Raw genomic sequence first — 12844 nt, 5'->3', positions numbered from 1 at the left:
GAGAGGTCGATATCCCCTGGACACAGGGCAGAGGTGCCTTCTGAAGCTGCTGGAGGCTCATCACCTTTCTGTTAGCACTGAGAGCTCACCTACCATGGTGCTCAACTCAATAACCTGGTGTGATAAAACACTAACAGCATCCTGCTTCTCTCCTCCCCACTTCTGTGTACTCCTCACTTTTTGCCTGTGCTAGCCAATAAGCAAGTTCTCCAGCAATACACTTTTTAAGACAAGTATTAGCAGTGCAGTTTTGTTGGTCCTGCAGCTGGAACCAGTCCTTCTTAGGCTGGTGCCTTCCCAGGACACTCACTAAAAGTTAACTTTTCAAGAAAATGTAAATCATTTGCTGTCCTTGTATGACAAATACTGCAACACTCCATGGCTAAATTGCCCTTTTTTACTTATCAGCTACTGCATCCATAATTTCCAATAAAAATAAAGCCAGCAGTTCTCTGGGAAGAGCATGTCATGCAACCAGTCATGCCGAGAAAAGGAAGTGGTGTCTGCTCAGGTCAGAAGGAATGAATTTTTGCAGGTAGAACAAATTAAACATTCTGAAAGCTGCTTGAGAAACTGAAGACTCATCAATTTTAAACCCCTCACTGTTTATCATGGGTAAGAGTCTGTGTTTTGTTATTTGAAGATGTGCCTGTATTTGAATCTCTGCTGTACAAAGTCAAATTCACCTACTGTCTTACACAATGGTGCTGCTCTGTGCTGCAGACTTCTGAGGATGCTAGTGGGCATTCCTAGATCCAGAATACCAGTCCACACGTCACTAAAAGGCTCTAGATGCAAATCAAAACCAGATGTCTGAAAATGCAAGGCCTCCTACCACTGTTCCTCAAGGCTAAGGTGCTGCTTTTATAACTGCAGCAGTTTCTTGTGAGTGGCAGAATACATTTAGAATACCCATGTAATACTGTGTAGAGATCCACTGTGTGGGAGGTGGATCTAGGAGTGGGACAGTGTCCTCTGCTGCTCCCAGGTCCATCTGTGTGAAGAGACACTGAAAGCTGGAACTCTTTGATCCTCTCCTGCTGTCTCTTGGCACACAGTGTCCACTTTGCTCACTCCCTAAAAGTGTCCGTGGCTTTTCATATCCGCAGCATCTGTTGTTCTTAAATGGATGATTCCTGTGGAAATCATCCTGGGAAAGGTGAGTTTTAGTATGAAATCTTGACATTTTTTAGTCCTCTTGAACACTGGCTGGAGCTCTGCTCATACCTAGAAGGGAAACCTTCCTGCTCACCTCTCAAGGAGGCTTCTGTGCCTCTCCAGTCCATATAATTAAGCAGAATTGGGAATTTTCATAGCAGCATGGAACTTCACGTTGCTCAGAAAGGCTTGAGAGTATGGGCTGTGGGTCCAGCAAGGAAAGCAAAGAGAAATTGTGTGGTTTACAGTCAGGAGAAAAAGAAAAAAAAAAGTCTGATGAGGATAGCAGTTACCACCTTCTGAAACAGGAGGTTTGGAAGCTATTTGGGGAACAGAGGGAATGATCAGCATCATGAACAGGGAAGGCACAGCACAGGCAGGGCTGTAGGCAAAAGGTATTTTCTATTCCCAGGGCTAAGCCAGAATTAATGAAAAGCAAAGCCTGAGTAAAGCACTCAGACCTGCAGGGTCTGAGCCAGTAACCTCGCTCACACCTCCAAATTACTGTGTGCTTTCAGTTCTGGCCTTGGACTCAGTGCAAAATAACACCCAGTTTTAAAGGGGCTGGACTGGGTTTTGTAGGCTAATGCTTGCTGATGTGCAGGAGCACACACCTTCTGCCTGCAGCTGCTTTGGTGTCAGAAATGGAATGTTTTAAAATCCCAGCATGAAGAGCATATATATGGAATGCCTGTGTTCCCCACCCTCTTCATCAGAGGGTGGAGAATTAAGCCAAAGAGCTCTGCAAATTCTTCCTTATAAAACTGCAATACAAGAATGAAACAAAGTATGGAAATATTTTAAGAAACAGCACGTGGAATTTTTTTCTCCCAGAGATGGAATTTCTCAGGAATTCTCACCGTGACGCTTCCCCATTCACTTCCCTTCAGCTTGGTGCATTGAAGAGGAGGAGCTCAGAGGCACAAAAAGCTTTGCTTTGCTCCCCTCTGCTGCAGCCCAGACCCTGCAGGAGTGGGGCCTTTGTAGTTCCCAGTGTGGCTTCTCCCCCCGCTGCTTGCTCCCAGTGCTGCTGCCTGGCCAGTTCCTTTGCAGGTTTTAGCACTGATTATTGTCAGCTCCAGTTTCTCAGAGTTTCCTCCGTTGCTATGTAAAAAGAAAAGCCACACAGAGATGAGGTTTGTATAAACCTGCTCTGTGATTTGGGATCTGTTTGATTGGTGGTGAGACCAGTGCTGGTACAGCTGAAGCCATTTTCAGCTTTTCTGAGCACATCTAACTCCCATATGTTCTCACAAATTCTAGAGTATTTTCCTGTCTTTTTTAGCACACTTGTTCTATTTGTGAGGTTGCCTTAATGTGTGTCTCACTTGGTGCCATTCCTGCCTTCAGTTCTTTGATGCCATGCTCAGGCTTTGGCCTGTTTCATCCCACCTTCCCAAAAAATCCTCCTCCTGGGCCTGCAGCACAGGGATCTTCAAGGAGGGAGGGGGAAGAGTGACAAGAACAAAAGACAACAGGACCATCAAACCCCATGATGCCCTTCCACACTTCTATGTGACATTGCATCATCTCTAAAAATAGAACTTAAGGTCCATTGGGAATCACAACTCATCTTTAGTTCTGTAAAGTATCCCATGGGTAGTTTTTTGTAGTTTTGCTTTAAAAAGCTCTGGATGAGGTAGAAGGGTGGGGATTAAGGTGCTTTGTTTCCTTTTTCTCACTAGTAGTTCTATTTCTTAGTGGTGATGATAGACTTGAGAAGGTCCAAACCGAGTTGGCCATTGCTTTTCAGAGCTCAAATGGAAGGAGAAGGGAGATCACAGGAGCCTGAGGCATCACACATGAAGGGAGATTTGGGTAGAAGTACATGGTCTTCCCAGCCAGGGTGCTTCTCACCTCTCAGTACCTTAAACAAATAGAAACATAATAGCATGAGTAATTAAACACAGAGAAAACAGGCAGGATCAACTGATTTATCTTTTGATGATATATCAAGTAAATTGACACACGTGGGAGTGGAAAAGCAGGGCTCAGAGGATGATCTCTTTGAATCGCAGTCACAATTTGAAACAGCATCTGTTGCCTTCTTAGGTCAAACTGAACATGTCTGTGTCTGGGGTTTTTTCAGAATTGACTCACTAAGACTCTTCAGGAGGAGTAAAATACTAAAAGAAAAAGGTTCTATGAAATTTCAGGATAAAATTTGGACTACAAGGGATTGTAAAAGACCACTGCTCATGTTTTGTGGAAGCTCAGGTGGCTGCCTGGGACATCCTCCTGCCTCACAGCTGTGCCATTTTCTCAAGTGGGGACTCGGATAAATGTTTGGCTTCAGCTTCCTCTCCCCAGTTGGTGTTACTCTTCTGCAATTTCCAGAAAATGGCAGGAAAAATCCAATCTGTGCTCAGAAGGAGAGAGCTGGAATGTGAAGTAACAAGACAAAGGCAGAGCAGAGGACCAGAACAGACAGTGAAAAGCAAGTCTGCAGCTATGCCTGTAAGTGAAGTCTCTCTTCAATCAATATTTCACTATGTGAGCAGTTTATTCATGACAAGGAACATCTCTGAAATGGTGCAGAAAGTTTTGTCTTGCCAGGAGCAGGGGGTGTGTGACCACACGGCCACCTTGGTGTTATGACTCAGAGTGCTCCTACACAGAGCAGGGCCAGTGTGGAGTGATGCCAACCTGGAAAATCCAACCCTTGGGGATCAACAGGGATCATTTTTGTGATATTTCTCTTCCATCTATGTGATGTAGAGAAGCATTTGCAAATGAGGGTGGCAAGTGTAATGCTGATGATAAAAGGCACAGGAACTGTTTTGTGTGAACCTGTGAAATCTCTGGAGTTATTGAGAATTTCCTCCTCCCTTCCATGGAATGAACTTTAAGAAATCACATCATTGGTGGTTCTGATTCATGTAGAGTAATTGTTGGGGGGCTGCAGGTGCTCAGTCCCCTCACAGACATGGCATCTCTCCCAGGATAAGCCCTCCTCACAGGGACAGCCCAGGGTTTGGGGATCTGCCATGCCATCATTGTCCTCCACACCACAGTGAGGGGCACAAGCAGGAGGGAGAGATTTGACGAGGCAGAGACGAGGGAGAACCACAGCTTCAACGAGGTTGGAAAAGGCCTCTGAGATCAGCGAGTTCAACCTGGGCCCCAACACCACCTTGTCAACCAGACCATGGCACTGAGTGCCACGTCCACTCTTCCCTTGAACACCTGCAGGGACAGCGAGTCACCACCTCCCTGGGCTGCCCGGTCGCCCGGAAGGTGTGTGCAAAGAACGCCGTGTGAGGCACTGAGGGGGCACTGAGGGGGCACTGAGGCGGATGTGGCAGGCGGCCCAGCGGCTTTGAGGAGATTTGAGGACATTTAAAATTTATGGGGGCCAAGGATGCTGGGGCCGGCTAGGGGAAGTTCTGTTCGGGAAGGGCACGGTGCGAGGCGCGGTGCGGGCGCTGAGGGCGGCCCGGCGGCCATTTTGCGAAGGACAATGCCCGCCGCGCGGGGCGGGGCAGGGGCGCGCGCACGCAGCGCGCGGGCAGCGCGGCCGCGGCCGCGCGCGCGCCCCTCCCCTCCGCCGCCGCCGCGTTATGTAACGGCCGCGGGGCGCGCGCGCGCTCCCTCCGCCGCCCCTTCCTCCTCCCTCCCGCCTCACCCCCCCCCGCCCGGACCTGGCTCCGCCCCCTCCCCGCGCGCCGGGGCCCAATGGGCGGCGGGAACGCGCCCGGGGGGGAGGGGAGAGCGCGGCGGGTGCGCGCACGCACAGCCGCGGGGCCGCGCCTTGCCCCGTGCGTGCGCGCTCCCGGCCCCCCCCGCCTTCCCCTCTCTCTGTGTCCCTCTCTCTCCCTCTCTCCGCCGCGCTCGGCCGGCTCTGCCCCCCCTTTGTGCGCGCTCCGAGCCGCCCCCGCATCGCCGACTCGCCATGGCCGACGAGAAGCCCAAGGTGAGGCCGGCGCGCTCCGCAGCTCCCGCCGCCGCGCTCGGCCCCTCAGGCGGCGGCCCCGGCCCGCAGCCCCCGCGCCGCCTTTGCGCGCCATTTTCCTGCGCGGGTGGGGGGGGCCGAGGCCGCGGCTCCCGGGGCGGGCGGGGGATCCCCGGGGAGAGGGGGAGCGAGCCCGGGCCGCCTTCCCGCCCTCCGCGGGGAGAGAGGCAGGTCTGGAGGCGGTTGCTGCTGCCTTCCTCCTCCTCCTCCTCCTCCTCCGCGGCCGCAGCATCCCCGCCGGCTGCCTCGGCAGCCGCTGCCCTCACGGTCCCCGCGCGGCTCCGGCCCCTTTGTGCCGCCTCTGGCCCCGCTCGGGCCCGGGGGGGCTGCGGGGGCTCCGCTCCGCACGGCAGGAATTAACAGAGGCCGCCGCCGGGGGGTTGGCTTTTTTTTTTTCCCCCTTTTTTTTTTTTCCTTCTTCCTTGGCCTTTTTTTTTTTTTTTTTTTCCCCTCTCCCCTCACCCTTCCTTCCTTTTTTTTTTTTTTTTTCCCTCCCCCACACTATTTTCAAAGCGAGTTGGAAGTGGCGAGGGCGCGGGGCCGCGCGCGGGCTGACACATGGCGGGAGCCGGCTCGCAGCAAGGAGCGAAAACAAAGCTGGAACTGGGGGTGCGGGAGAGCCCCGGGCCGGGACAGCCCCGGCCCCCGGCCCTGAGGCCCGGCCCCAGCACGAGGGACGCCGCTGGAAGTTGATCCTCCGCAGTTTTCCGCTCCGCGAGGGTCGGGCTGCTTGATGTGGAGTTTTTTTAAAACATTTTCTGAAGGAGAAGACCTGGCCCGTTTCAGGTTTTATCAGGCACTTTAAAGTATCTGCAAAGTTTTTTTTAATAAGGACATCAAACGGTAGGAAAAAGTTTGAGGTGTAATGAGAAAGAGCCTTGCTGCTGGTTGGGAGCATAGTTGTAACACAAATCAGCTATAACAGATCATAGTTATAGGTAACTTAATTCCATTCAGTGGGTACGCTGCTGTTGCATATTGTTGTGCTTTTGATAGAAATAGCTTTTTAATTTTTTTTAAATCTGTTTTGAATGCCTGGCCTGATGGTAATTCTTCATTGCTAAATTTCCAGTCTACAGAATGACAGCTAATATCAGATTTTTTTTTTGTATGTGGCTTTTTTCCTTTAAATTTTCAACTGAAAAGTGCTGACCTTTATTCCCTAATTCAAGGTTTCAAGTCAGTAAACAGCTTTAATATCTTTATTTCCTCCTTTTCAATAACCTGTTGCACTTTGGTAAAATGTTAACTTCTTGTTTCATACCTTTTTTAAAAAGTGTTGGTTATTTTTTTTTTTCTTTTATTTCCTCCACAGGAAGGAGTGAAGACTGAAAACAATGACCACATTAATCTGAAGGTGGCAGGGCAAGATGGGTCTGTGGTGCAGTTTAAGATTAAGAGGCACACACCACTTAGTAAACTAATGAAAGCCTATTGTGAACGACAGGTATGATCTCAGGAGAGCGGTGTCTGGGGGAGAGCTGCTCTCCAAGGGATGGAGGAAAGCAGTTGAAGTCTTAAAACTTTAGTAAAAACACAAAATTATAGAGATGGAACAGAAACTAATTGTGCTGTGAAGTGCTGTCCTTGGGCTCTGTCACAGGGTGGACTGAGAGGGTTGTGGCAGGAAATGGGTGAAATAAAGATCCGTTGTCATTTATGAAATCTGTATTTATAGGTGGAGGCTTCTGGGAGGTAACTGCTGCTCTGATGCTCAGAAATATTCGTGTGGAAAGGGGGGGTTTGGGATGAACTTAGGGGAGAGAGAGTTAAGTGATAATCAGGGATTTTTAGAGCTCTGAGTGACTTCTTGGACTGTTGGCTTCTGATTGATTAGCTTAATTGTACTGAGATGAGAAGATACCTTGAGAGGGAGCTTGTACATTTAATGATGAGCTTTGTTTTTTCTCTTGTGTCCTGGCTGACAAATGAATCTTCTGAGAGACTCACACACCCCATGTGTTTGCTGATGTGGTGGCAGCTGCAGCCACAGTGAGGCAGCTATTGCAAATTTTACAAACACCTGTTTGAGTTGAGCTGTGGAGCTCTTCCTTCTGCAGCTCCTGATTTGGGAAATTTTGTCTCTGTTATCCAAGATATTTTTTAGTGACTGTCAGCCTTCAAAAATTCTACCTCTACAAAAGTGTTCAGAATTAGGGAATTTTTAGTTTTTTAAAGCATAAATACTCCAGGATACTATTGCATACAATAAAGTCAGTATAAGATACTGGTGCAGCTATTTCATCACCAGGAAAAACCCCTGTGATTCACATAGAGAGTGGTAAAACCTCTTTGGTTTACCCTGTGCCACAACAGAATAAAAGTAAAGACAGGAAAAATTAGCTCTTGCTGAACATGTGAATGTGTTCTTGAATGAGTGTTCTGTGGAGAAATTAGTGAATGTTGGAAGCTGTGAGTTTGTTTTTCCTACCTCACTCATACAAACTCTTGTTCTATTTTGCAAATCGCTGTATTGCTTTTTCCAGTCATAGAGTGCAGTTACATCTGTCTTTCAGGGAATTTGGGGATTGGTTGTCTATGAAGTCCTGGCATAAAACATTTTGAAGTATCATTCATTCTTAGTTACTTTGAAGCAAGCAAAAGTAATATTCCAAATTGTCTTAGATTGCCAAAATGCTTAAAAAAAACCAAAACCAAAGCCAGCAAAAAACCCCCAAAAAATCAAACAAAACCAAACCCAGGTATCAACTGGAGGGAAAACATCAGTAAATCTTGAGAATGGGAGACATTTTTTCTGATCTTAGTTTTAAGCTAGTAAGTATCCAAAGAATATTTTTGTGGATGTGGATTTGTCTTTAGGTGCTTACTTCTGAAATTTTGCTGCATGTTTTTGAACAAAAACACATTTGTTCTGCATGTCTCTAAAATAGATTTTATTCATGTATTTATTTACCTAACTAGTACACCCCAACTTAAATCCTTAATTTTGGAGAGGTGATAGAGAACTTAGCAGCTATAAAGGATGATAATCATGTGTTATGTGTAGTAGATCTAAAATGGAATTAAATTTGAGTGACCAACTGTTGAGAAGACTATTTGTGATTAAGTAGTGAAAAAATCATTCATGCACCACACTTCATGTTTTGTGGAGACTAAGCTCACCAAAGGACAGTTTTTCAGTATGTTTTCAGCTAACATTTATTTAGCTTATAAAGTTGTTATGAACCTGGAAAAAAACAACACTCTGGGAATAGCAAATGCATGTTTCAAGAAACACAAAGTCAGAGCAAAGGGCTCAAAGCAAATGTTGCTGTGCAGAAATGTGTTGCTGCCACGAGACTGAGCCACACATTTCCTTAGAGCAGATGATGTTCTGAGCGAGTGCTGCAGTGTCCTGATCATGCTGGAGGAGGCATTTTGCTGTCATCCATAAAGTTAATAAAAAAAAAGTTTACTCACATTTATTAAAATATTTTTCCTGACAAATCTGCTCCTCAGAAATAATTCCTACATTGTTTTCTGTTGTGTGTGACATCCGCTCTTGCCAGGCTGAATGGAGGCTTCTCTTCTAACTCAGAGATGCCAAAGCACGACCCTGCAATCCTTTGGATTGCCTTAAAACCAGATTGGGCTCTTGGTTATTAGATACTCTGGGGAGAATGGTTAGAACTGGAAAGGAAATTTGTATCCCCAAATGTCACTGCCCTGCCTTTGCAGAATGTCTGGCGCTGTAAAATACCCTGGAACACTCACTGGTGATTTTGGAGCTGATGTTATCAGTGGGAGAGGTTGGTTGTTACTCCCAAGTTTCATCCTCACCTGAGCCAACAGACTGAAAAATGTGAGATATTCTTTTAGGGATGGAAGAGGTCAGTAAAGTGAGTGTTGTGTGGTAGAAATGCTTATCCAAAATACTGGCTAATTTCTGGAAGTAGAACATTCCTTTATTTTTTCCATCTGTGCATGGAAAAACTTGATACATAGATTTCTTTATAATAGGAATTGGAGGTTAAAAAGTTCCCATTTTTTATTCTTTGCTGCTGCAGACTAATTTTGTTGTTGCATTTCTGGAAGAAATATTTTAGAATACCTTTGTTTTTGGAGGAGATCAAAAAGGAGTGTTGAGTGTCATTGTTGGGCATTTATTACCCAGAGTGTTGCACCTGGTTTTTAAGTGAATTACTCAAAAGCACAGTAAACTTGCTGGCCTTGGGGTGTTCAGAAATGGCTTTATTTTAACTTAGTCAGTGGGGGCACTGTTGCTTCTCATGAGTTGTTGGACACAATGCAGTGTTTAACACAAAACAGATTGCAGGGATTTGGAGTGAAATGCCTAAAAGTCAGGGCATGAGGGAAGGATGGAATCTCTGGTGGCTTTTAATGATGGTGCTGCAATTCAGTAACAAGTTCAAGAGTAAACTGCTGAGAACTTTAACACCAGGTTTATTTCCCTTTGTGTTGTTTCTCTTTGTCCAGGGGTTGTCAATGAGGCAAATCAGATTCCGGTTCGATGGGCAGCCAATTAATGAAACAGACACACCTGCACAGGTAAACAGCACCAGCAAGGCTGAAGAACTGTTTGAAATTTACTGCAACAGTTGATGCTTCTGTTTCCCGTCAAATACTTATGTAAATGTGTGTATTACTGATAGAACTGGGTCTTTTTTACCATTATTTTGGTGTAACTACTTTAGGATAATTAGAAATGGAATCCAGGACTTGTGGTGTTTTGAATAATAAATCTGTATCACTGTAATAGTAAAACAGAAAAATTTAAGTGCAGTGTACAGATAGTGAGTTCTGTAAAACTTTTACTTTATTGATTCATGGCTCTGAGATAAGGATGGTAAGTTAAGAATTGAGTTTTTCTTGAAGCAATGGCTTTATTTTTTATATAAAAGCTTGCCAGGATGTTATCAGAGAGATGCTGTTTGCAAGCTTGCATTTGTAATACAAAAGTAATTTCTGTTGTTTGTGATCTGAAGTTGTTTCAGTAGCATGGAATTAATGAATATGGTGAAGTTTGGGTTGTCTGTAAGTGTTTGAATGAAGGCCATTCCAAGAACAGAATGGTTCCCTGTGGCCCTGGAGCATTTTTCTGTCCTGCTCCACAGAGCTGTGTTTAATCAGCCTGACCAAGTGATAGCTTTATCTGCTGTTCAGAACCACTTGTAATGAAATAACAGACTTTAGTTTTCAGTTCTGAGTTTTCCAAGCTGTTGCTTCAAAGATTGTGCCTCTTGTGGCCCCAATCTATGCAACTTTTTAATTTGCAATACTGATAATTGAGGCAACAGGATGATTTTTCTTTTCCATCCATGTTTTGCTGAAGCTTAGACCAGTCTGTTATAGCTGTGGTAATTGGCATAGACCAGTTCTATTTCCTGAGCAGCAACTGAGTCTGTTTAGAAATATAACTTGAATTAGTTATAGCAGCTCCAGTTTTGGTACAGATTTTGTCAGTAGGTGCCATTAACATCCCAGGAACATCAACTGTAAAACTTAGAGTGAAAAAATAGATTGATATTAATGAAGTATTGCTGTTCTTCACTGGCAATTGTTACATGATTACATGCCAAGTGTTTTTAATTTTTTTTTGTGCTTGCTGATGCTTGGTTTTACTGCCTGGTTGGGCAGAGGCTTCAATTCCAGTCTGCTTCCCCATTGCTGTAGCCATTTAAGCAGCAGCAGCCAACTGGAATTGTGGCAATGTTTTAAGGTAAACTGAGGGAGTAAACAGGAGAACAAAGGTGCAACAGCAAAGCAGGCAATAGAAATCAAATGTTATAAATCTGTTTCTTAGGAGTCACACAGTGTACCCTGAAGTTAGTACTAGAATTCATTCTAGGTCAACAGTTATCAATTGGCTTTTTTTTTCTATGCAGTTCCTTTGGTTTTGACTTCAGTGAGTTTTGTTAAATGTACAAAAGGGTGATGGTGGAGGGGAGTGGGGTTTCTCTGGTTAAGTTGCATAACAAGTAAACATAAAGTCAGGAACTGTAAGAACAACCCAGGCTGCTGTAGAGATGTGAGAAGAGTTGAAAGCCCTTTTTTCTTTTTTTCTGCTGTAGTTGGAAATGGAGGATGAAGATACAATTGATGTGTTCCAGCAGCAAACAGGAGGAGTTTACTAAAACAAACACACAAAAAAGAACCTGCTACTTTCCTCTCCAGAACTGTGCTCCCACAGGCAACACTTCACAATTAGAAAAATGAGACTTGGTTCAGCCACATCCTGACTACTGCAGTATAGTTTTCTCTCTTCTCTCTGATTTTTTTTTTCTTATTCCTTTTATTGTACATAAAGTAACTGGTGATGTGCACAGGCATAATGCATATTTTTTTTTAACTAAATGGCCAATGGTATGTTTTGATCAACATTTAATGGAGATGGGGTGGGAAAACAAACTGGTTCTGTGAAAATGCCCCTCTCTCCGTTAGTGGCATGCTCCTTCTACTTTTACAGAATCACAGAATAAGCCGAGTTATCTTTATATTCCAGTAAGTTATTTTGCTCTCACTGTTCAAAAACAAAAACCTTGCATACCTTGTTTGATTGGATAATTTCAATGTTTTTCTTTTATCATTGTAAAACCAAGGGCAATTTTATAACTTTTTTGTACGTAGCTGTTACATGTAGAGCAATCTCTGTCTAAGTAGGGGTAAATTACTCTTTAAAAAAAAAGGAAAAAAAAAAGTCCTAGATAGTTTTCCCTTCAAGTAAAACGTCTTGTTGTTTAAATAAACTTCTTGTTTAAAATAACCAGTTTTCTTTCTTTTTCTGTGGAATTATAGTACTCAGCAGCTGTATTTCTTTCTCTGCAGCACTTTATGCTTCTCAAATCTCTGCTTTCTCTGTGGTAAGTAAGCATAATCCCCCCTGTCTAGGCAGAAGACTGTTTAAAAAGGAAAGGCTTCCTTGAGGTCTGTCAGTCACCAGTTGAACTGGAAATAGAAGTCAGTTTTCTCTTATTTTGATTTATTTTGATTTTTTTTTGTGAATGTTCTGCTAAGCCAAAACTGTTTGATTAGGCAAACTGCAAAATACTGAATTACTTAGTAATGCCTTTGGGTTGAGCTCTTCTTGTCAGTCTTTGTTAGAAGCATCAATATTGTTGTTACAGTAGTTTATTTAAGACTCTGTATTTGAATGCTTATTGATGTAAACATCAAGTTTAAGAGAGCAAATAATTTCATTAACCGTTCAGTTTACCGTGGTATCAAATGGGAGCTGCTTGGAAATGTAAAGCAAAAATAAAAAATTGAGTTCTGTTTTTGGGTGTATTTAGCTATGGTGGTGGAGATTCCAAGCTCTGCTTTACCCCACTCTGCTGTTCTGCTTGGAAAAGGGAAAGAGGCTGGAAGTTCTGGAGGGAGATACAGTGATGCTGGTGTTTCTCACAAGTCTTTTCCACAATTCTTGAGTTCTTGGGGAACTTTTGGGGGGAAGTTTAGAGGTTGGAGTGAAATCAATGGACATTCATGGAAGATTATATACCTGTCAAACCCACAGCCCCACAGCATTCTCTGGTGTCCTAGGAATGTTCCAATATTTTATTGTAAGTTAATCCTTTTTTAGGTATAGATTTCTGAGAAGAGGCCACTCTTTGGTGGTAGTTTTTGTAACACTTAATTCAAGGAGTGATTATTGCACGTGGGGCCTGTGCCTGCTTGAGCTGAAAGGTTTGTGGCAGAATGATGGGTGTGTGCATTTAGCTGATGAGTTGTGATCTGTCTTCTGTCAGAAATAACACATTTGATGCTACATTAGTT

General features: G+C 44.4%; 1 protein-coding gene across 1 annotated transcript; it reads left to right on the top strand.

The window, feature by feature from the left end:
• The first annotated feature begins 4893 nt into the window (after nt 1–4893).
• On the top strand, nt 4894–12359 carry SUMO2 (small ubiquitin like modifier 2). The gene is made up of 4 exons (XM_054278890.1): nt 4894–5071; nt 6426–6557; nt 9548–9619; nt 11143–12359. Exons 1-4 carry the CDS (start codon nt 5051–5053, stop codon nt 11203–11205), a joined length of 288 nt encoding a protein of 95 aa, XP_054134865.1. The 5' UTR covers nt 4894–5050; the 3' UTR covers nt 11206–12359.
• Nucleotides 12360–12844: the final 485 nt, after the last annotated feature.

The sequence above is a fragment of the Melozone crissalis genome, unplaced genomic scaffold (genome assembly GCF_028551555.1).
Source record: "Melozone crissalis strain CALT ecotype California unplaced genomic scaffold, PUWL_Pcris_2 ptg000026l_1, whole genome shotgun sequence".
Lineage (NCBI taxonomy): Eukaryota > Metazoa > Chordata > Aves > Passeriformes > Passerellidae > Melozone > Melozone crissalis.
Note: the sequence above shows the minus strand (reverse complement) of the source record. Positions and strands in the feature narration are given on the sequence as shown.

Coding starts and splice junctions, on each gene's coding strand:
- SUMO2 (XM_054278890.1), top strand. CDS start 5,051: ATGGCCGACGAGAAGCCCAAG. Junction 5,072..6,425: donor TGGCCGACGAGAAGCCCAAG/GTGAGGCCGGCG, acceptor TTTCCTCCACAG/GAAGGAGTGAAGACTGAAAA. Junction 9,620..11,142: donor AAACAGACACACCTGCACAG/GTAAACAGCACC, acceptor TTTCTGCTGTAG/TTGGAAATGGAGGATGAAGA.